We start from the raw sequence: 23,004 nt of genomic DNA, 5'->3' as shown, positions 1-23,004 counted from the left end.
AAAGGTTAAAAAATGATCTGGAAAAAATCCTTTAGTATGTTTGATGGATAAATATGTATGTCCTATGGTATATAACAGTAACTTTTAAGAAAAACAAAGCCCAACAGAAAATTGTACAGTACTCAAAAACAGCTCACACACACAAATAAACGTTTAACATACACAACAGATATAAAATCTTGCTGTTTTTCATCCACCATTAAAAACATAAAAAGATGAAACAATGATATATTATTTTTTCCCAATTAGATTGGAAAGTTCTTAAAGGAATAAGCAGTGCGCACCAGAGTATATAAATCAGCAGGAACTCTCCTGCCCTGGTTGTGGGGAATCAATTGATAGGGAGCCATCTGTTAACACTCTTTAAAATTTGAAATGTGTGTATCTTTGGTCCATCAACTCCACTCGGGCGGTTTACCTGCAGTGTGCCACTTGGTGGTGTGGACATTAGATGTGAGAGGATGAGACAGTGTGGAGGTGCGGTGGAGAGCTCTGGGTGCTGGTGGTCCTCAGAGACAGGGAATTGTGTCACCTTTGCAGTGCAGTGCTTCTCTCCATCCTTTAATAGAATGAGTTAGGCTGGTTTGGTGATATGCAAGTGTGCCTTCAAATAAAACATGAGCTAGTATTTCTTTAGTTTGGTGCACAGGATACTGTAGATGGGCTCTGTCTCCGTCCATCCCTAGGGAGGGAAGCCATGGGTTCTGTCTTCATCCATCTCTAGAGAGGGAAGTTATGGAATGTGTCTCCATCTGTCTTTAGGGAGGGAAGTGATGAATAGTGGATTCTCTTCATTGTGTATCCCCTTTCAAATGATTTGAGTTGTGGCCCTCATATGCCTATGCCCTTTTCACAATGAACGTCACTGCTTTTGTTTTATGTGCACTAAATTACACTTTTCTCGGATTTTTCCAGATTTCTCTTGCACTTTGTTTTGTTTTGATGTTTGGGAACTCAATGCTATTAACGTCTTATTATGCTTCCTCCTTGGTAATCATTTGGGTAAGTAAATGGTCCTAAGAACATGGTGGGTTTTTTTGATAAGTTGATCACTGGCTTGGGATTTGTTAGTGGGTTCAGCAAGAACCATTTCTAGCACATCTCTCTGTGTGATAGAGCTCGTTTTCATTCCAGGACACCATTGACAGTTGAGACCAGAAAGCAGGGTACTTGTCTTCAGTGGCCCTAGCCTGTGCTTTCTCTTCCTTCAGCTTCCCCCTCTTCTGTGTTTTGGTCTCAGGGAGGTTTGTTTAGAAATGTTTTTATTCTTCTGCTTCCCTTTTCCTTTTCTCTCTTAAGTTTCAGTCTAACTATAACAGTGTGAAGGAAGTTAGACCTGCAGCAATGGTAATGCTGATTTTCAGGGGATTCTACTACCCCATTTCTTTGCAAATTAAGGTTACGCCTTAGCATTAGGTAGCTTTCACTTTCACACTGGCTACCACACTGTCCTGCTGTGAATGTCTTCTGCTTTTTGAGTTATCATTTCAGTTACTCAGAACATTTTGGAGTTGTGATTTTTAGAACCATTAATAAATTTGGAGCATCTTATTTAATTCTCATTTGACAACTAGTAATTTAATGCCTATTTCCTGAAAATATGCCTCTTCCCAACCTGGGCCACCACCCTCTGTAGGTATTCAAGTCTAGTATATTTGGCTACAGTAGTCAGCAGTAGCATGTGGGGAGGAGGTGTGACTACATGTACACACATAGCGCATGTGACAATGTTCTTAGTTCTGTACTCTGCACTACACTGAGGAGCCTGCTGTGCACTCAGGATACCATATATAACTGTGTTTGTACACAGGGAAGCCATTGAATACTGCATGTAAATAAAAGCTAATTATAACTGTGTTTGTACACAGGGAAGCTATTGAATACTGCATGTAAATAAAAGCTAATCTAAGTGCATTTATCAGGAAATGTCACTGAGTTCAGTTGAGCACCTGTAGGCACATCTAATCTTGGTAGTTTGCTAGGTGTTTCTCACTGTAGTATGTAATGGAGTGTATGTACGCATACTTCAGATATGTGTATGCCAGCAATGATAGAAGGCAGTATGCTCATGCATGCATGCTTGCATTTGCATTTGATCACTTGAAACTTGAATAATGAATGATACTGTATTTTATGTTCTTCAGTCTTCTGAAAACTTCCAGTGTCAAGTTTTGATCCCTAACTATTTCGACTAAGTTTATCCCCCTGTCATGTAATTTGGGAGCCCATATACCTGGGAAAGACTGGATATTACAGAGAAGTGTTTAGATCCATTGAAATATGATTTGTAGTTTATCCTTAGTAATGACCTATGTTAGGAACTTACAAATGGAAATTCTTGGTTCAAGGATAGACTAGATTTGTGTCTACTTGGGTAATGAACTTACATTTGGTGATTCTTGATTCATATTTGACCAGGTCTCTGATGCCCAGGGTTATGAAATTATAAATCGTGATTCTCCTTTTCACTTTGCAAAGTCACTAACTGACCTAGTGTACTTGGGATAAAAAAGGCAAGTGTTCAAAATAAGCATGGTGATGAAGTGTAGAGACTCCGTAGTGTGCTTAATTTTAGATTCCTGCAAGTCTAATTGTTTGGAATAATTGTAAGTATTAACTTTTATGTTCTCTATTCAGGGAGTACTGGCAGTAAAACCATACCTTCTGAAAATGAATGTGTCTGAACTTAGTTTATGGGTAAGAACCAACCTATTAAAATGTTGTAATGCAGACATTATTTTAGAATTCATTGTTGGGTTTATGTTTTATTCCTATGGAAGTGACCTAGGTATGTAGTGCATGGGATCCAGGTTTATCACATGCTGGGGGTTCAGTTTAATGTGTGTAGAGGAGTGAGTGATCTGAGGCTGGGTCAAGGGTGTCCACTTCCTGTATTGTGATACCACCCTTCTGCTGGGAGGAGCCACACGTGAGCCTTTGTGGAAGGAGCATGCCACTGCAAGTCCTGTTGAGAACCTATTTTTAATTAGAACCCTTCATTCAGGAACAGCGTTATTTTAAATTAAGGCAGATCTTTAGTAAGATTCTCTTGGAGATAGAAGTATACTTGGTGTGAAGTTAGAACATTTATCTCCTTTCCTTAGGCACTTGAAGCAATGACATTAGTTTTGTTTTGTCTTCTTTATCTTTTATAGGTCATCCAAGGATGTTTCTGGCTATTTGGGACCATTGTCCTCAAGTATTTGACATCTAGAGTTTTTGGCATCACAGATGATGTAAGTACAAACTTTGCCTAAGTGTAGCAGGCTTCAGAAAGACCCAGGAGGGAAAGCCTAACTTATTTGGATTATTAGTGTGGCACTATTTAAACCAGACTCTAAAATGACATCTGTTCAGCTTTAATATAAAGAAACAAATGTGATTATGTTATAATTCTTAGTCATTTCTTGGTAGAATTCTCTTTGTTTATTGATCCTTCTATATCACAAAGAGATAAAAAATTGGAAACAAGAAAACTAGAGCTTTCCACCCATATTTTATGATCCTGCTTCCAGCCTCTGGCTTCTCTCAATCCCTTTAGTCGCAGATTCAGAGCACTCTGACACCTGCTTCTCTGGCTTAGCACTTGGGACAGGTTCATTTATAGTCATCATGGCTAAATTTGTCCAAGTTAGGCTTTGTAAGAGCAGTGTTTTGTTTGTTTTGTTGTTAGGCCAAGAGAGAAAATAAACTGAGATTTCTGTTTTATAACTGTTAAGCATTCTTTCTGTGCATAATAGCTTTGCCCTTTTTGGTTTTGTTGGTGATATGGTGTTTGACTCTGGGCCTCATGCCTTCTAGGCAGTGCTCTACTGCTTCATGCCTCCAATCTCTTGTTGCACTATTTTTTAATACTCTTTTTAGGTTCTAGCTTTTAGCCTGGCTTTCTGGGTATCATTTCACATGGCTTGTAACTTATCATGTGGGCCAGTGATTGGTCAGTGTTCATTTCCACCTCCTTGTGACGTCTATGGCAGCCTGCTGGTTTCTGTCCACTGACTGGGGTTGCCCCTCCAGGCTCTGGCAGAAACAAGAGGTCACCTGCCATCCTTCTAAACAAGTGGTCACCTGCCATCCTTCTGCTTCCCTGCTGACTACATGGCTATTAGGGGAATACCCCTGAGCAGGTGTTTTTACACTGTCACAAATCAGCCTGTTCCAGAATCACACTGCTCCCTAATCCCAGCATGAGCCAAGCTGAGTTGTATGAGCCATGGTGGACAGAGCTACCCATGCAGGGGAAATGACTCAGCTTCTACTCAGACTCCATCCAATGCCTTGTTTCTTCTGCTTGCTTCCTAGAACCTGAAATGGCCATTTGTGACATTTCTGTCTCGTTCTGTAGTTGTTGTGGGGTGGGGAATCCACCCTCAGTCTGGAAGCCCACAGTCAGGCATGGTTGGTGGCTGCACAGTGTTGTCCTCCTGGCTGTGAGTTCTGGTCAGCGTTGGGGGCTCAGATTCCTACAGGGAGATGCGTGCACACACGGCTGTCTTCTTGGAGTGATTTTGTCTGGTTTGGTTTCAAGAGTAATGTTAAGGAATTGCTTAATCTCCATTTTCAGAGAATGTGGGTAGAATTGGTCTCTCTCTTGAAATGTTAGAGATGTACTGCTAAAGCCCCTAGGGCCAGGAGTTTTCTTGGTGAGTAGATTTTGGTGGAAAATTGAACTTCCTTAGGAAATGGACTAATTCATCTACAGTGAACTTGGGTGGTTTGTGTCTTTGGAAGAACTTGCCCATTTCATATATGCTTATATATACCATGCTTTTGTTTGTTTATTTATTTTTAATTTAATTATATTGTCAAGGTGATGTACAGAGGGGTTACATAAGGTTATATAAAGGGTTATGTAAGGTAATGAGTACATTTCTTATCAAACATTGTTATCCCCTCCTTTGTTTTTCTCCCACTTTTCCTCTCCCCCAATATCTTCCCCCCAAGCTATAAAGTTCATTTCCAATATGTTGTCTTGTAAGTATTGCTGTTGCATTGGTTTTCCTTTTGTCCTTTGTCTCACAGTTTTGTTGTTTTCCCTAACCTTCCCTAATTCAGATAAACGTATATACAATACACAGGGTACCATAATCAAATACAGTGACAACAAGGGATAAGCCATAGGGGGGAAAAAACGCAAGAATAGAAATAACTTCATAGAACATTACAGACAACACCACCAAAGAAAAACCTCTTGTTTCCATATCTTGGTGTTCATTTCACTTAGCATCATCTTATATCGTCATTTGTACATAGCTATTGACATATTGTGATCCTCTTCTAGGATTACCTTAGACATATACTAATTATTACAAATAAGGGAAACCATGGAGCCTATGTTTCTTTGGTCTGGCTTACTTCACTTAATACGATTTTTTTCCAAGTCTGTCTATTTCCTTACAAATGGAGTAATATCATTCCTTCTGATGAATGCATAGAATTCCATTGTGTTTCTCTACCACATTTTCTTGATCCATTCATCTACTGAAGGATATCTGGATTGGTTCCATATCTTAGCTATGGTAAATAGTGCTCCAATGAATATAGTTATGCTGGTAGCTTTAGTATGGCCTTGTTTGTGGTCTTTTGGGTAAATGCCCAGAAGTGGGATTTCTGGGTGATAGGGGAGCTCTATGTGTAGTCTTTTAAGGAACCTCCATACTGCTTTCCAGAATGGCTGAACAAGGTTACATTTCCACCAACAGTTTAGTAGCATTCCCTTTTGGTTACATCCCCACCAGCATTGGTTGTTATTAGATTTCTTGATAATGGCCATTTTAACTGGGGTGAGGTGGAATCTCAATGTTGTTTTGATTTGTATTTCTTTTATGGCCAGAGATGATGAGCATTTCTTCATGTCTCTATTGGCCATTCTTATTTCCTCTTCAGAGAAGTCTCTCTTTAAGTCTTTATCCCACTTATTAATGGGGTGGTTGCTTCTTTGAGGATTAGTTTTGGCAAAGTAGCAGGGTATAAAATTAACCCTTAAAAATCAATGGCTGTTCTGTATGCCAATAACAAGAAGAGCACAGCTGAAATCAGGAAACCAACTCCTTTTGTAATAGCCCCACAAAAATTAAAATACCTAGGCGTTCACTAAAGAATTGAAGGACCTCTATGATGAAAAGTTAAAAACCTGAAAAAGGAAATTAAAGCAGAACTAAGGAAGTGGAAAAATCTCCCATACTCTTGCATTGGGAGGATTAACATTGTGAAAATGGCAATACTGCCAAAGACTATCTACAAATTCAATGCACTACCCACCAATAGCCCAACATCATTCTTTTTCTTTTTTGGTTGGTCCTGAGGCTTGCACTCTGGACCTGGGTGTTGTCCCTCAGCTCTTTAGGTCAAGGCAAGCACTCTACCACTTGAACCACAGCACCACTTCCAGCTTTCTGGTGGTTAATTGGGGATAAGAGTCTCATGGGCTGTCCTGCCTGGGCTGGCTTTGAACCATGACCTCAGATCTCAGCCTCCTGAGATTATAGGCGTAAGCCACCAGTGCCGGGCTGCAACATTATTCTTTAATGAAATAGAGGAAGCAATCCAAAAATTCATATGGAATAATAAAAGACCTCAAATAGCAAAAACAATCCTTAGCAGAAAGAACAGTGCTGGAGGAATATGAATGCCAAACTTCAAACTCTTTATTATAAAGTGATGGTAATAAAAATAGCTTGGTACTGGCACAAAAACAGGCCTAAGGACCAATGGAATAGAGCTGAAGACCCAGAAATTAACCCCACAGACCTATGTCCACCTAATCTTCAATAAGGGAGCCAAAAAAATAAGAGTGGAATAATGACAGTCTCTTCAACAAATGGTGCTGACAGAATTGGTTAAACACCTTTAGAAAACTAGTTAGATCCCTGCACCAGAATCAACTTCAAATGGATCAAAGTTCTTGAGGTAAAAGTAGACACCCTGAAAACATTACAGGAAAGAATAGGAGAAACACTAGGGCTCCTTGGCAAAAGTTGAAACTTTCTTAATAAAGACCCAGAGACACAACAAATCAAAGGAAGGTTGGACAAATGGGATTGCATGAAACTGCAGAGCTTCTGCATGGCACAGGACATAGCTAGCAAGATGAATAAAAAACCCACGGACTGGGAGGTCTTCACTGGCCATACAACAGACAAGGACTTCATATCTAAAATATACATAGAACTCAAAAAGAAATTAAATCCCCCATAACCATCTTTTAAAAGAGTTATTACCGGATGTAGTTAGCCAAAATTCCTATGGAAACTTTTGTACATATGGGAAATGGTCTTCTGTGTTCTTGGCTATGAAAGTTAAATTTTCACTTTTCTGACTTGAAAGATACTGTAGTATGTATCTGTCATGTGCAACATGATGTTTTGAAGCAGCAGCATGAGGGGGAGGATTGAGCTAGCAGTGGGCAGTGTGTCAGCTCACATTGTTAGTGTGTGTTTGTGTCATGATGGGAGGGCTGAGCTGGTAGCAGGTAGGTGTGTCACATGGTTAGCGTGTGTTTGTGGGGTGAGTCATTGCCTGCACACTGCATTTCCTATGTGTGGTGCATCATCCCTGAAATTCATGTGAATTTTATCTTTTTTTTTTTTAATTCTGTGGAGTAGTGTTTAAATTTCCCAATGAGCAGTGTCTGCTCATCAGTTTAGTTCCTTCAGTGTTTTCTAACTTGGCTTTTCTGTGGTTATTGGTCAGCACACTTGTTTGTGTGACCTGCCTGGCTGTTCATGGCACCATTATCTCTTTCATGTATTGTTTGCATTTGGTTTTATGAAACACTAAAAATATAGCTTACATTTCTTTGTTTCAGATTGACCTGTTTTATTTTCTTTGATTCTTGTTATCAACTTTTCTACTTTTAAGTTGATTTTTTGTAGACCATATAAGGTTGGACATTTTTCCCCTTAAGCCAGTTTGAGCATCTATCTTGTGATGAGTTAATTTAAGCTCTTTACAAAGATGGCAGTGTCATTGTGCTGACATTTTCCTTCCCTGTATTTGGGGTGGCTTCCTTCTAGCTTTGGGTCTCTGTTTTCTTCCTATTGGTTCCTAGATGCATCATCTTCTAGTTCTTCCCCCAAAGATGAAGTGCTTTTCAGTGCATTGTCACCTGTCAGCTCTCCTTGCACCCAGGACCTTTTATTCTACATGGTTATGGTGTGTTAGTCTTAGAAAGTCCTCTTTTTTCTCTAGTCTTTGGTTTTGGATAGGGCTCTACTTGGCTTTGAATTCAGGGCTTTGTGCTTGTCAGGCAGGTGTTCTACCAACATGAACCACACTGCGAGCCCTTTTTGCTTTGGTTACTTTTCAGATAGGAGCTTATGTTTTTCCCTGAGGTGGCCTCAGCCCCCTATCCTCCTACCTGTGTCTCCCATACAGCTTGGAACACAAACATATGATCATTCTGGGCTTATTTGTTGAGATGGGCTCTCACTGACTTTTGGCTAGGATTGTCATGGAACTGTGATTCTCATGATCTCTACTTTCCAAGTAGCTGATATTACAGGCATGAGCCATTATACCTGGCCTAGTTGTCACTTTTTTAGATCATAATGTACTGGGAAGTTCACTGTAAAGTAAAAGGAATTCTACTTTCCTCATCTTGTTTTTGAGGGGGAGGTAATGTGGCAGTGTCTGAGAGTGCTTGCTGACATACAAACTTGGAGGAGAGTGGATGTCAGTCAGAAGGCAGCTGAGTGTCCTCTGCGCTGGATTCTGCTTCTTCAAGCAGGCTTCCCAGTCGATTTGTGGAATCCATTATGAGCCTGCCCTTTCTTTACCCCATAGTCTGCATTGCTACATGGCTGAGTGAGGTCTGTGAGGTCACAGCCCATGCCTCCTTGACTGGGGGTGGGGGGTGAGAAGGAAACCCTGGAGAACCGAGCACCTTTGGTGCTGGTGAGAGCCTAGGTAGGGGCTGGGGTCCCCTACCTAGTAAAGGGCAGGTGGGAGGTGGGCGGGCAACTTGTTCTTCAGCACAACAGCCCAGCTTGGAAACAATGAACTCAGTGCAGGAAAATGACTCCTAGAGACAGTGAAGCCTAAAATACCCTGTTATAATAGTTGCCTTAATGTCATTAGTAACCTCATTTTATTTTTTACTAGGCTCATATTGGCAACCTGTTAACGTCAAAGTTCTTCAGTTACAAGGATTTTGACACCTTATTGTACACCTGTGCGGCAGAGTTCGACTTCATGGAGAAGGAGGTGAGGTGTCACTTCCAGTCTCCTTCCGGGCTTCCACCAGTTTCATTACACAAAGGTGTCTGGTTATTTCCGGTTCTGCAGCACTCTTATCTCAGTTTGAAGGGAAAGGAGAAAGAAAATCTGTCAGCTTAAAAATGATGTTCCTGTTTACATTAGTGGGCCTTGAAGAATGTGGCCTTTTCATCTGGCAAGTTGGAAATACGCATTGAGCGCAGCCTCCACATTCTGCCTGGGTGAGCACAGAGGCTTTCAGTTGCCTCTACTCCAAGGCAGCATTAATGCATCAGGCGCTAGCTTTCAGGTTTCCTCTCATTTTATGGTTGTTTAAATGACCTCATTGCTTATAAATATTATCGCGCACACAATTTCATTCCGACATTTCTCTTTCTAATGCTTTATTCAGATGTTTAGGAGGAAGCCAGAGAGCAGGATAGAGTGTGTGGAGACAGAAGCCTGTAGTGTGAATTAATGGTCTTGAACAAGTGTGTTATTGCTACTAGTTTTTTGGTAGAATGCTACAGACAAGTTGTGAAGACAAAATTAGGGAAGGACTTATATATACATGTACATATATATATATATATAATTTTTTATTTTTATTTATTTTTTGTTGGTCATGGGGCCTGAACTCAGGGCTTGGGCGCTGTTCCTCAGCTCTTCAGCTCAAGGTGAGCACTCTACCACTTGAGCCATGGTGCTACTTCCAGTTTTCTAGTGCTTTATCAGAGATAAGAGTCTCACAGACTTCCCTGCCCAGGCTGGCTTTGAACCGTGATCCTCAGATCTCAGCCTCCCTCCTGAGTAGCTAGGATTATAGGTGTTAGCCACCAGCACCTAGCCGACTTTTATAGTTTAAGTAAAGTATTATTTTGTAGCACTGAGTTGGTTTGGTTCAAAAACATACATATGTTTGCCATTTGTGTGATTTGTTCTATTTTATCATCTGGGGCACAGTTTCCTTCAAGGAATGTGTCTCCCAGCAGTACTTCCGTGGTGCACGCTCTCACTTCAGCCTGGCATCAGGATTCTGGTCCTAGGCATCTTAAAGCATGCTGCTCCCTCCTGACCTGTGCCCTTTGTTATGGAGACCATGGTTTATCACAGGCTGGCTGGTCAGAGGCAGCATGGGGAGAGTTTAGAGGAAGAGTTACGTTGGACATGAGGTATCTGCTCACAGAAGGGTACACTCCATCAGGGGGTCCGTGAACATCAGAGCGAGGGGGTATGTCCTTGAGGACTTCAAGCAGGCTGCTAAGGGTTTGTCTGTAACTTCTATAGTGAAAGAAATTATTTATCAGGGCCTGGCATGACTTCATTTCCGGCTCTGTCTCCATGGGTATCTGAACTCCGGGACAATGCAGGGACAATTGAACAGTTCAGGGTTGCCAGTTCAGGGCAGGTGCCCTTTCTGGCACATCCATTCAGTGGGGAGAAGGGTAGACCTAGTGTGATTTTCCCTCACACCTGGTAGGGCTCTTACTATGTATGACGCTGAGCAAAACAGTACTGCCTGACTTTCCTAACTCACATGCAGGTATGGTATAAGAGTGCCGAGGGGTAGGAGATAATCAAAACACACAGAGAGGATTGCAATGTTGTAAGGGCTCTGTTATTAACACCATTAACTAAATATTCCTGTAATTTTTTCTGCTACTAATGAAAATGAGAAAGTGTCTTCCTGTACCCTTCATAAACATTGGTCATTGAGTGTGAGTGCATATGTGTGAGTGCACAGAAATGTGTATTATAGATAGTACAAGAAATGCACAGAGTAGCCAGGTGCTAGTGGCTCACACCTGTAATCCTAGCTATTCAGGAGGCTGAGATCTGAGGATTGAGGTTCAAAGCCAGCCTGGGCAGAAAAGTCCATGAGACTCTTATCTCCAATTAACCACCAGATAAACAGAAAAAGCCAGAAGTGGCGCTGTGGCTCAAGTGGTAGAGTGCTAGCCTTGAGCTGAAGAGCTCAGGGACAGCGTGTATAGGCCCAGAGTTCAGGAGAACCATGACCTACAAAAACCAGAAATGCACAGAGTATACAAGAAAGCCTTTACAGAGCTCCACCCACCTTGGGTGAGGGAAGAGTCACCTCTGGTTATTTTTTCACTGGACAGTGGAATCTGTTTTCAGTATTTTCAACTCAACGTTTTGTTCCCGTGGCAATGCCCATATTCCCTTAGTTTCAGTTTTCTGTGTAAGTCAGTTTGTGGGCTAGACCCTTGAGAAATGCTCATACTCTATACTTACACATTTTTAGGAACTCAACTTGATAAGCAATGTTCATATTCTGTACTTGAACATTTTTAGAAGCAGAAGAGTACATTCTTTGGAATGAGCTCTTGTTTTGTTACTCTTGCTCTAATGAGTATCTCTGAATTTCAGACTCCGCTGAGGTATACGAAGACGTTATTGTTGCCAGTTGTCCTTGTGATATTCATTGCAATTGTCAGAAAGGTGAGCTTATCACTCAATACCCAATTTAGGATTAAGAATTGTCTTGTTTTTATTTAATAGTTAAGAACATACTTGGGTAGATGTAGAACTGTTAGTGTCTTGTGTTGATTTATTGAAACACATTGTATATTTTTGCAATGGTAACCTTGGATGAACATTTATAAACTCACAACTATAAGAGGATCATGTTAACTTTGAATGGTCATGTGTCCTGGAGGATGTGGTCAGATGCCAAATTGACTCAACATAAAGTTATTTATGTAAATTATTACTGAATTGCTTTTTTATATAATAGTTTTATATGATAGTTCCCTAAAATATGTAATATTTGTCTATAAATGATTTCTACAGCTTTCTATAACTTCTAAATTGGTATTATCATTGATCAAAGAAAATAAAATTAAGATGATCCATGTATTGGTGAACTCAATGACATGTTTAGGCCTTCTATACATGAAATTCGCAGGTGTTACTCAGTCTAGAGAGACTCCAGTCTGTGAAGAAGAGCAGGTCTTTAGAACTTGCTTCTGTTAAAATTTTGATTTTTTTCCCCCTTAAAACAGCTTTTCTAAAGTCCTTGAAAATTTATTTTCAGATCATTATTGATATGTGGGGTGTGGTAGGCAAGGAGCAGTCACACACAAGGTAAGCACAACTGGAGAATGTTGCCACTCCTTCCAAGTCAGTAGTTGGAATGTGGTAGCCTCACACTCAGCCCTTTCCCCTCCGCAGTGTAGTTGTAATGCCCTCCTCACACTGGAAGCATTGGAGCTGATAGGCAGGGAAAAAGGAAAAGGGTGCTGGTGGGTAATGCCAGGGTTTTCCTCATTTGAGGTGAGATGGGTTTCTAAAGAGCTGCAGAAGTGACAATTCTAGTGTGCAGGTGCAGCTTTGGAAGGCAAAGGGGACTATTCACAGAAGCAAAACTGTCCTATAAGGGTGACTACATCTCTACTCCACATAAAACCACCCTTGTTAGGAGTGACTATAGTTCTTCTTCACATAGAACTGTCCTGTACGGGGTGACTCCAGCTCTTCTTCACGTAGAACTGCCTGTATTAGGTGACTACAGTTCTTCATCTAGAACTGTCTTGTATGAGGTGACTCATCTCTTCTTCACATAGAAATGTCCTGTATGGGATGACTACAGTTCTTCTCCATGTAGAATTGCCCTGTTTGGAGTGACTATAGCTCTTCATCATGTAAAACTCTCCTGCATGGGCAAACTACAGGTCTTCTTCACATAGAGCTGTCCCATCAGAAATGACTACAGCTCATAAAACTTTTCCATGGAGCTTTATAGAATTTTCATGCAGGTAGATTGGGGCTCGATTGGAAGGGGAGTGACATGTGGACTTCATTTTGCATAAAAACTGAAGTTGCGCCGTGATGGAGTGGAGATAGATTTTACATATTCAAATGATTTAGTTTTTAAGTATCCAAATGAAATAGTACTGTAACCTTGACTCAGACCTAGGAGAAATCAGGTTGAAGGAGCATTATATAGTAGAAAACGGATCACTTCTGAAATAAGCCTGAAACAGTCCTGGCTAATGTAGGATGACCAGTCGCTCTTGGCCTCCCCACCATGGCTGCAAACACTGATGACAAGTGGTCAGAATGTCATGGTGGAATGTACCAAGCAAGTGTATGTATTACATGGTAGGTGCTCAAGAAACTGGACCTGGTAGTTTTCACTTGGCGTGAAAGAAAAAGGAGTTCATTTTACCATTATAGCTGCTCTGAATATTTACTATGTTCACTATTGTATCAGTATGTTGAAGCCAGATTATCAGATCAGATTACATGAAGCCCAGATTAGAAGGCACAGGAGGCCAGTGGTCTAGTCACAGTCTAGGTCTTAGAGTATTTTCAGTGCTTACAGGTGTGTGTTGTCTCTGTCAGACTTCTCCTTTGAACTCCAGGTTTGAACATGTGATTTTAACAGTCTGGGTGTTGAGAGAGAATCTTTTTTTTTTTTTAAACAACATCGCACCTCTTGCTGTGTTCCCCTTCCAAGATGCTTCCACACCTCTCCTATCTCTTGGTACCTCTGTTCTCCCAGGCACAACTCAGAAATCAATCTGAGCCTCATTTTCACCCTGGTCTGAATTTCTCACCGTCTCTAGACCACCTGTAAAGCCTGGCCTTGTCACCTGTAGAATTCTTCTGTCCTTGGCACCACAGTGCCCACCTCCATGCTGGTCCCTGGTGCTGCCATCCCCTCACTACTGCTGCCTCTGCCCTCACACATCTGCCCAGGTCCATCCTCTACGGCGGCAATGGGAGCCTCTGAAATGGACAGTTGCTCTAATCAGTTTTCTACAGAACTTTACAGTAAACCAGACCCTCACCTGTCTCTAGGCCCCGACTCCCTCTGGCATCTCCTCCTTTCACACCATTGCTCACTAGATCTCCGTTACATGGAGCTTTGGCATCTCTCTCCTCTCTGATGGAAATGCTCTTCCTGCAGGGGCTCCGGGGTGCCCTGCTCAGCTCTACCAGGCCCCACTCAGAGGTCACTGGGTGAGGCTGATCAGTGTGTACTTTTCTAACACTCACACTTTTATATCTTGCACCTGTTACTGCTCTTCACAGCACTCATTACCATGAGTTCTCTACAAAACACATGGCTTTTGCCTTTGTATTATTTGGCTTCTATGCAAGCTCTTTGAGGTTGAAGATGCTTTTCTATCTTGTTGCTCCTCAAAATTGAGTGGATGGATGGATGGATGATGGATGGGTGGATAGATATTGGATGGACAGATGATGGATGGATGGATGGATAGGTGACAGATGGATAGGGAGGTGGGTGAGTAGATGGATGGATAAACAGATGATGGATAAATGAATGGGTAGGTAGGTGGATGGATGGATGGATGGTGGATGGCTGGGTGGGTGGGTTCCAAAGGATTCATTTTAGTTGAGAGGGATGGTAACAAAACCACAGATGTGAATGTTTTCTGTGAGGAAAGAAACCCAACTCAGTGGCAGGGGAGGGGGAACCAGGGAGAGGATACTAGTCGTGGGGAGCCAGAAGTTTCTCCAGTGTTAGGAGGGTTCATTCAGTGTAGGAGAGCAGGAGGAGGTGGAAGGGTCATGATCAAGCAGGAAGAGTTGTTGTCAGGGATGAGAAATGGGACCAGCCAAGAGAGACTGTGTGGTATACAAAGAGGACCTAGACAAGAGTGGGTGGTGAAGGCAACCTGGCACTAAGCATGCATCCTCTGACAAGTGAGAGGTGCTGGCAGAGGTCAGGGTGGCCTGCGGTGGCTATTTATACATGCCACAGCTAGTATTGAGTGCCTCCTGGAGGGAGAGGGTGAATGTCACACATTGTCACCACTGTAGCTTTAGCCGGGGAAGGAGGGAAAAGGGGGGAGGCAGGGGGGGAGGGGGACTGAGGCCCCACCAGGGGGATGCAGGTATATGGAAGAAGGCCAAGAGGGTCTTCTTGCTCCATCTTGCTAAATACTACCCATGGTGAATCTGGGACACCATGGCGTGCGCAATGGACATAGTAAATTGCCAGGTCATCAAATATTCAGGATATAATGAACCCTTGTCATGTTTAAAATAAGCTGACTTAAATGCTTTTGTAACATCAGTTTCATTATATCAGTTTGTTGTCTTGATTTACATAATGGGGCTCTGGGGAATTTTCAAGGTAAAAATGCAAAGAACTGATATGCTAGGTAGTGATTACATGTTTGTTTGTTTTTTCCATTTCAGGAAACACCTTCTTGATCATGGCGAGGTAAAGACAACATTACTAACCTTCACTTGTTTTAGGGCCTTTCTAGTTGCAAGATTCATGACAGTTGTCATTCATTGCCGTAAGATAGCCCAGTATGTATTTATGAGATACTGTCTGCAGATTCACTGAGCTTTCATTGGTCAAACAGTGAAGTGGGGTGAAAGCTCTCCGTTCTGGTAGCGAGCCCAGGCAGGTGATTCTGGGTGGTGAAGGCCCAGCCTGGCCTGTCTGTCCTCCTCCTGGAGGCCCAACCTGCCTGTGCTTCTAGAGACCTCACCTGGCTGTCCTGGCAGATCAGGCCTGAGTGAGGTCTCAGGGCAGCACTCATTTCTTTGATCTCTTTCGTGCCTCAGTCTGATGGGAACATCCTGGGAAATGGAAAAGTGGGTTCCACTAAGGGCAGGCTTGACTGAGCAGACTGGAAGAGGTATTGCTCAAATGGTACAGTTTGAAACTAAACTTTAAAAGTTTAAAAACGTTAGAAATTTCAGAAATCAAAGAAGCATTCGTTTTTGTTACTAAAAAAAACCTTTCCTGTATCTTTAGCAGTATATTTTTAAATTTCACAAATGGGAGCAAATCATCTGTTTTTTTTCTTTTTCAGCTGGTTTATCATGCATTGCAACTGTTGGCATATACTGTCCTTGGCATCCTGATTATGAGGCTGAAGCTCTTCCTGACACCGCACATGTGTGTGATGGCATCTTTGATCTGCTCCCGCCAGGTGACATGATGATGGGGGTGGAGTCAGAGCTGCTGGGTTGGTTCAGCCAGCCCTGATGCTGAGTGGTTGTCATGGCTACATTTCTTCTTCATGCCTTTATGCTTGTCCTTCCTAAAGGGTATTGAACAAAGCTGACCACTGTCTGTCCTTTCAACTTTTAAAATAGCCCTCAACATATAACAAACACGAAATCAGTACAGCTGAGTTCACTGGTGACCATGTAGGGGCTGAGAGAAACAGAACTTTGCTGTGGAATAATTTTTAATACTAATATCACAAAGAATTTTAACAATTGATTTCCAGTTATGCTTAAAAGTTATATGTTGTGGTTCATTACTAGGCTTAAAAGTTTGGGATGTGCATTCACTGGGTGTACGTTCACTGGATGTACACTTACTAGGTGTACATGCACTGGGTAGACTTTCACCGAGTGTGCAGTCGCTGGGTATCCTTTCATTGACTGCACTTTGACCAAGTGTACATTTCATTGAGTTTAATCCAGCTGTGCTTGTGTATTGCTTGGTTTCCTTGATAACTGCCACCTTGCCCTCTCATTCATCAACCAACCAGGAGGAGCACGGGCAGCATCCCCTAGCTTCAGCTGGTGTTTACTGAACACCAGCACTGGGCTCGAGAATGGAGAGAGGAGTGGTGAATGGAAAAATTACAAAGCCAAAGTGTATTATGCCTTTAAGAAGCTTGAAATCAGCTCTGTGTAAGGAGGGAAGGGAGCAGAGTGCTGTGGCTGAGTGGAGCCAGCTCCAGTCACAGGGTTTCTGTCAAATGGTGGACCTCCGTTAGACAGGCATTACCATTCCATTGCTGCTTTCCAGCTGGCCCAGGGAAGGTGGCCAGAGGACACCAAAATGTTTCCTCTTCAGTCTTGTACTACGGCCGGAAGATGACAGTATTACCCAAGGGTGGACCAGGGCTGTCTGCTCTGCACAAAGTCCAGAGCTCCGAGTGACCTGGTCTCCAGTGTGTGGGCCAGTCTTCCTTGCTCCTGTTGTTTTGGACTTCTATGTATTGTGCTGGGGGTAAAACTCATGGCATTGCACAGGCAAGGCAAGTGCCCTTTTCTGAATCCCTGGCCTGCTTTGAACTTCTTAGTGGTTTGCAACAGGGGCCTTGTATTGCATTGCTCCCCTGGCTTTCCTGGGTCTTGAATGCAAGCAGGAGTTACAAGAGGAACTTGGCACTCAGGTCCACCCCACATGCTGATGTTGGCCTCCCTTTGGTCCAGGTCACAGTTCCCAGAACCTCTGCTGAGGGTACACACCACATCTGGGGCACTGGCCTAGCCTAGCTCTGATCTAGGGGAGTGAGGGGAAGGGTCTGTTGTGCTAATGGTTGTCATGTGTTCCCAATTTCAGCTGTTTGGGTGGCTCTTCTACAAAGTACATCCAGGTGCTGTGGTTTTTGCTGTGCTAGCTGCCATGTCCATTCAAGGTTCAGCAAATCTGCAAACCCAGTGGAACATTGTGGGAGAGTTTAGCAACTTACCCCAAGAAGAACTTATCGAGTGGATCAGATACAATACCAAACCAGGTAAAATAGATCAGACAGCCCCAGACGAGGTAGAGTAGATCACACATGGCACCAAACCAGGTAAAAAGTCATCTCTGACTGAGATTCCCCACACTCACCCTCATGTTAAAATGAAAGGAAATACCCATTCTGTTTAAATGGATCGTGGGAAATGTACATATTTTCTCACTAACTTATTTTACTGTTTTCCATAAATTTGAATTTTAGAAAATGTATCTAAATTTATAACACTTTAACATTAAGTTGGTTATGCTTTTTTATGAATTCTTAATCTTAGTACTTCACATCTCTTGAGTTGTGGATTGTGATCTTTTATTCATGTGTGGAAAGGAGACTTGTCATCTGAGGACTGAGGGCATCTTGATTGAATATAAAGTCATATTTCAGAGTTCCTCTGTGCTGTGGAACTTTGCTAGTCAATTTGATAGCTTCCCAGACACACACACACACACACACACACACACACACACACACACACACACACACACACACACACACACACACACACACACACACACACACACACACGACACACACACACACACACACACACACACACACACACACACACACACACACACACACACACACACACGAAAAACCTTAGAAGTGGGAGGCTGGACTCTGTTTCCCATGGAAAATAGCTGAGTCAGGCTTGAGTGTTGACCTCCCATCTGTCAGTGTGTGGCTTCACTCTGCGTCCACTGTGAAGTCACCAGGCTGGGTAAAGAGACCGGGATGAGGGGTGCGCAGTGTCCCGAGACCTCTTCTCATTGCAGATGCAGTGTTTGCGGGCGCCATGCCCACCATGGCTAGCGTGAAGCTGTCTGCACTGCGGCCCGTTGTGAATCACCCACACTATGAGGACGCAGGCTTGAGGTGGGTGCACGGGCTGTCCTAGCTGAGTTTTGCGAAACCAGCAAGTACAGGAAGCAGCCACACAGCCAAGGAGGCAGGGCTGAGCTGAGGGGCAGGGGCTGGGCTTCATGGGCTGACCCCAAGGGCTGAGTGCTGACTGGAATCCCAGCTGTTAGGGCTCCACAGGCAGCAACACTTCGACTTTTAGAGGTATCTTTGCTTCCAGGTAGAAATAAAGTCAGTCCTGCAGCCCAGAGACCCATTAACACTCAGTTGTGAATAATTTTTTCTGACCCACTGCTTTTCTGGAATTTTGAGGTGTACATTGAAATGTTATCCTCTTCAAAGAGGGTTCATCTGGTTCATCAATGTGTCCTCCTAAAATGACCTAAGGTGTTTTTGTTGTTGTTTTTTAGGGGGACTTGCTTTTTTTTTAATACCCTTTTAGAAGTAATAGATTTAATGTTGATGTATACCTAGGATGGGTGAAGTTATTCATTTCCTGAATGATTAAGCACATTCTGTTAGTACATTATTTTTTTTTTTTTGGGTCCGGTCGTGGGACCTGAACTCTGGGCCTGGGCGCTGTCCCTCAGCTCTTCAGCTCAAGGCTAGCACTCTACCACTTGAGCCACAGCGCCACTTCTGGCTTTTTTCTTTTTGCTTATGTGGTGCTGAGGAATCGAACCCAGGGCCTCAGGCATGCAAGGCAAGCGCTCTACCACTGAGCCACCTTCCCAGCCCCTGTTAGTACATTATTTTGCCTAAGAGCGGGATGTATATTTTATAAATGAAAAACTTTTTCATTAAAAAAATCAATTTCTGCAAGCTAATTTCCAGAACAATTTTATAGGATGTTTTGTTTTTCTTAACTCTAGAAATCAGACGGAGGACCATGTGATACTGAATTTTATTCACATTGGGTGCTGGGGTTATGGCCTCTTGAGAATAGTCTGGGGCTGGGTTTGTTGTAGCCCCTTACATGAGATGGGGTGGTAAAGATGTTGAAAACAAAAGCAAGAGAACAGACCAAGAAACTGAGTTTGGAGACAGAAGCCTGGGTGTCTGGGACCTGCAGTGCGTGTAGGGCCCTGACCTCACCCTCTCTTGCAGGCCCACCCTCCCATGAGATCCCTGACCCAGATCTTCTGTCGGTCTTCCTCTTAGTCTAGTCTGTGCTTCTCCAAAATAGTGCTGACTGTATCCCTTTAACCTTCAACATTTTCACCCTCTTGTTTTTCCTTTAAAGAGCCAGAACAAAAATAGTCTACTCAATGTACAGTCGAAAAGCTGCTGAAGAGGTAAAGCGGGAGTTGATAAAATTAAAAGTGAATTATTACATTCTAGAAGAATCATGGTGTGTCAGAAGATCCAAGTGAGTAATGTTTAACATTAATTCTTTATAATCAGGGGACAGAGAAAGTTCAAGACATAGCAGACTGCTGGTATTGTTTCCATGACATACAGACACACATTTGTGCATGCATATACACACATAAATACAAAACATATACATGTCACACACATACACATGTAACATGTACATGCACACATGGGTCACACACATACACCACATTTTGCTAAGTATGAATGAAAAGCTTTACAGATAATTAGATTGGAATCTTCTTTTCTAACATCACATACCTGGTTTATCATAATGATTTGCATGGATATCCTGCCTGAAAAGGATTATATTAGCATTAATTAATAAATTCACAATTGTTCTTACGTGCCCTAGATGTTTTTCCAAAGCTTTACTTCAGTTAGCTTCATTCTCTGAGCTTAGAGCAGAGTGCTTACAACTCTAATGCTGGCATGAGGATGCCGCAAGAAGGCAGCCATCCGCTGGCGTTTGTGTTAGAGACACTCAGCTTCTGACCAAGCTTTCCACCAAATTGGGATCTTCTTTATGCCTCAGCCATGGGGTGTGGTGGGGGCAGCTCTTGGTTCTTCTTCTTCCTTTGAGCTGTTGTACTCTGGGAAACTTAAGGTAGTTTCCTCTATGTCTTACTACGCCCTCTGGCCTTTTGGTGTTGTAATGCTTTCGCCTTGACAAGGCTGAGGAAATGAAAGATGAAAACCCAGCCAGGTGCTAGTGGCTCATGCCTGTAATCCTAGCTACTCAGACAAGGATGAGATCTCAGGATCACAATTCAAAGCCAGCCTGGGCAGACAAACTTGAGAGACTCTTGTCTCCAATTAACCACCAAAAATTCAGAAGTGGAGCTGTCTTAAGCCTTGAGCAGAAATCTCAGGGACAGTGTCCAGGCCCTGAGTTCAAGTCTCAAGACCAGCAAAAAAGAAAAAAAAAGAAGATGAGGAAAACTCCAACTCTACCATGTTAGCATTTTTGCTGGTGGTGTCCTTGGTGATAAGAAACATACATTGAACCCTTTCCCAGGACCCTTGTGGGAAGAACTCCTTGGGAGACAGAGTAAAAGTTGTGGTACTTGAACACAGTGGCAGCACTGCATAGGCAAGTTTAACTTAAACGGGGTTATAGACTTAAGAAATGTTTGTAATTGTGTTTGTTGTGAGATGCCTGTCCATGAAGGAATGGTCAAAAATACATGGGAGACTTTATAACTATTAAAAAGAATAATGAAAAACGGGCCACATTCCCAAAATAGTGCAACAACTTCCATTTCTTCTTACATTTTCAGGTCTGTATTTCTGTACTTTTGTAGTGATTGATTACTTTTAAAAACATGATGTTATTAAAAACAGCCTATTCTGCAGACCTGTCTCTGTCTTCATAGGCCCCTTCCCACTGTCTCAGGATTCTTAACTGCACTGATTTAGGCAGGCAGGATGGGATCAGGAGAAGCACGTGTGTTGCCTCGAAATGCATGTGGTTTTAACCTGGGCACTCATTCCTAGGCCTGGCTGCAGCATGCCTGAAATCTGGGATGTGGAAGACCCTGGGAATGCCGGGAAGACGCCGCTGTGCAGTGTGCTGGTGAAGGAATCCAGGCCCTACTTCACCACGGTGTTTCAGAATAGTGTTTACAAAGTCCTGGAAGTTGTCAAGGAGTGATGCCAGCCCAGCCCAGCCTAGCCCAGCCCACCTAGCCGCACAGAGCAAGCCGGGATGCTGCTAAGTCATGTGTTCCTTTGACTCAGAACCCCCTAGAATTCATGTTTTTCACAGAGAACACATTTCATCTGGTCAACGTGAATGTCATCTGACTAAAAAGATGACTTAGATTGCCTCAGCTGGTTCTCTCTCAGTGTAGCCTTTAAGACTTGCTATGCAAATGATCTATGCGTGGACTTGGCCTAATGTTTGTGCGGGACCAGGCACAGATGCAGACACTGCAGCACGTGACCATGGCTTCCTTGCTCTGGCCCCTTCCTGCTCTGGCCTTTGAGCATTCCCATAATTCTTGACACTGGGTTCAGGTGATGGGGAGGGGGCAAGTGCCATGTGGAATTTCCTGCTTCTCTCCCTCCCTTCCTCTGGTCTTTGCTCTGTGCCACCCTTGGAATGAAGCTTTCCTGCCTGTGACCAACCCAGCTCTTGGCCCTGGTGGGCAGGACCAACTCATTGGACTTCCAGCCACAGGGCCTGATGGTCACAACCCTACCCTCACCCCACATTTTTTTTGTCAAATAAGTGCTATTTACCCATTAAGATGCTTACAAGTACTTATTCTTGGTTAAAAAAAAAGAAAAACAGTAAATGTGTATTTTTCTCATTTTTAGTATTCAAATGTTTATATTTTAATACCTTTAAACCACTTTAAATTTTTTTCATGCTTAACTACAGTTTTAAGAAACTATTTTGAACAACCTCAAATATAATGCATCTAGAAACTAATGTGTATTTGAGTAGACATAATTTATAGTAGACTGTAGCGTATGGTAATTTTTCTTTTACTATTAAGATAATAGAACGTGACTAATTTTTCTGCCAAAAATAAATGAAAAATTGTATTTGTTTTTCCATTTTACTTTCCAGACTGTCTGTCTTTAATAAGACAAAGCCTTAAGCCTTTTGGTATAATTTTGGTTCATAAAAACATTATTTTCTTATGAGGAACTAGTATATCGAATCTTTCCCCTTTATTTTTTCTCTTTTTATTTTGGAAAATTTCCAAACTGGTTTTGAATTCCTTGTTTGGATTTTTGTTTCTTAAAAGTTAGTTTGTATCAAGTGAGAGTCCTCAAACTGATGAAGGTTGATGATTCTGAGAATGGTTTCCAGGTTTAAGTCCTAAGCAAACCACAACCATTGCTGACTTCACATCAATTCTAGTGTTTTTGTCAGCCATAGGCAGACTCACCTCAGTGAGACCCGAGTCCTCACTCCCGGGCCCACAGCAGCGCTGTTCTCTCTCTGCCTTCTTATGATGGCCACGGCCCAGCCTTGCTGCCTGCTCGGAGATGCAGCACGTGCCGCTGAGCAGTGAGGATGTGGGATGCATTGTCCATGCCTCCACTACTCCAGAGCTATCCC

The 23,004-nt window shown here is 42.6% G+C and overlaps 1 protein-coding gene across 3 annotated transcripts in view; it reads left to right on the top strand.

The window, feature by feature from the left end:
- Positions 1-22,215, top strand: part of Dpy19l1 (dpy-19-like 1 (C. elegans)) — a 47,664-nt gene extending 25,449 nt beyond the window's left edge. For 2 of the 3 annotated variants that reach the window (XM_013035160.1, XM_013035158.1), the window contains 12 exons: positions 916-1,002; positions 2,638-2,697; positions 3,156-3,236; positions 9,103-9,204; positions 11,587-11,658; positions 12,254-12,303; positions 15,391-15,415; positions 16,020-16,139; positions 17,513-17,687; positions 18,467-18,566; positions 19,795-19,920; positions 21,426-22,215. In XM_013035160.1, the coding sequence (XP_012890614.1) occupies positions 916-1,002; positions 2,638-2,697; positions 3,156-3,236; positions 9,103-9,204; positions 11,587-11,658; positions 12,254-12,303; positions 15,391-15,415; positions 16,020-16,139; positions 17,513-17,687; positions 18,467-18,566; positions 19,795-19,920; positions 21,426-21,582 (1,155 nt within the window). In that variant the 3' untranslated portion in view covers positions 21,583-22,215. The remainder of the gene's footprint in view (positions 1-915; positions 1,003-2,637; positions 2,698-3,155; positions 3,237-9,102; positions 9,205-11,586; positions 11,659-12,253; positions 12,304-15,390; positions 15,416-16,019; positions 16,140-17,512; positions 17,688-18,466; positions 18,567-19,794; positions 19,921-21,425) is intronic. The other variant, XM_013035159.1, reaches the window with a different exon arrangement.
- Positions 22,216-23,004: the final 789 nt, after the last annotated feature.

Source organism: Dipodomys ordii, unplaced genomic scaffold (genome assembly GCF_000151885.1).
Source record: "Dipodomys ordii isolate 6190 unplaced genomic scaffold, Dord_2.0 Scaffold205, whole genome shotgun sequence".
Lineage (NCBI taxonomy): Eukaryota > Metazoa > Chordata > Mammalia > Rodentia > Heteromyidae > Dipodomys > Dipodomys ordii.
Note: the sequence above shows the minus strand (reverse complement) of the source record. Positions and strands in the feature narration are given on the sequence as shown.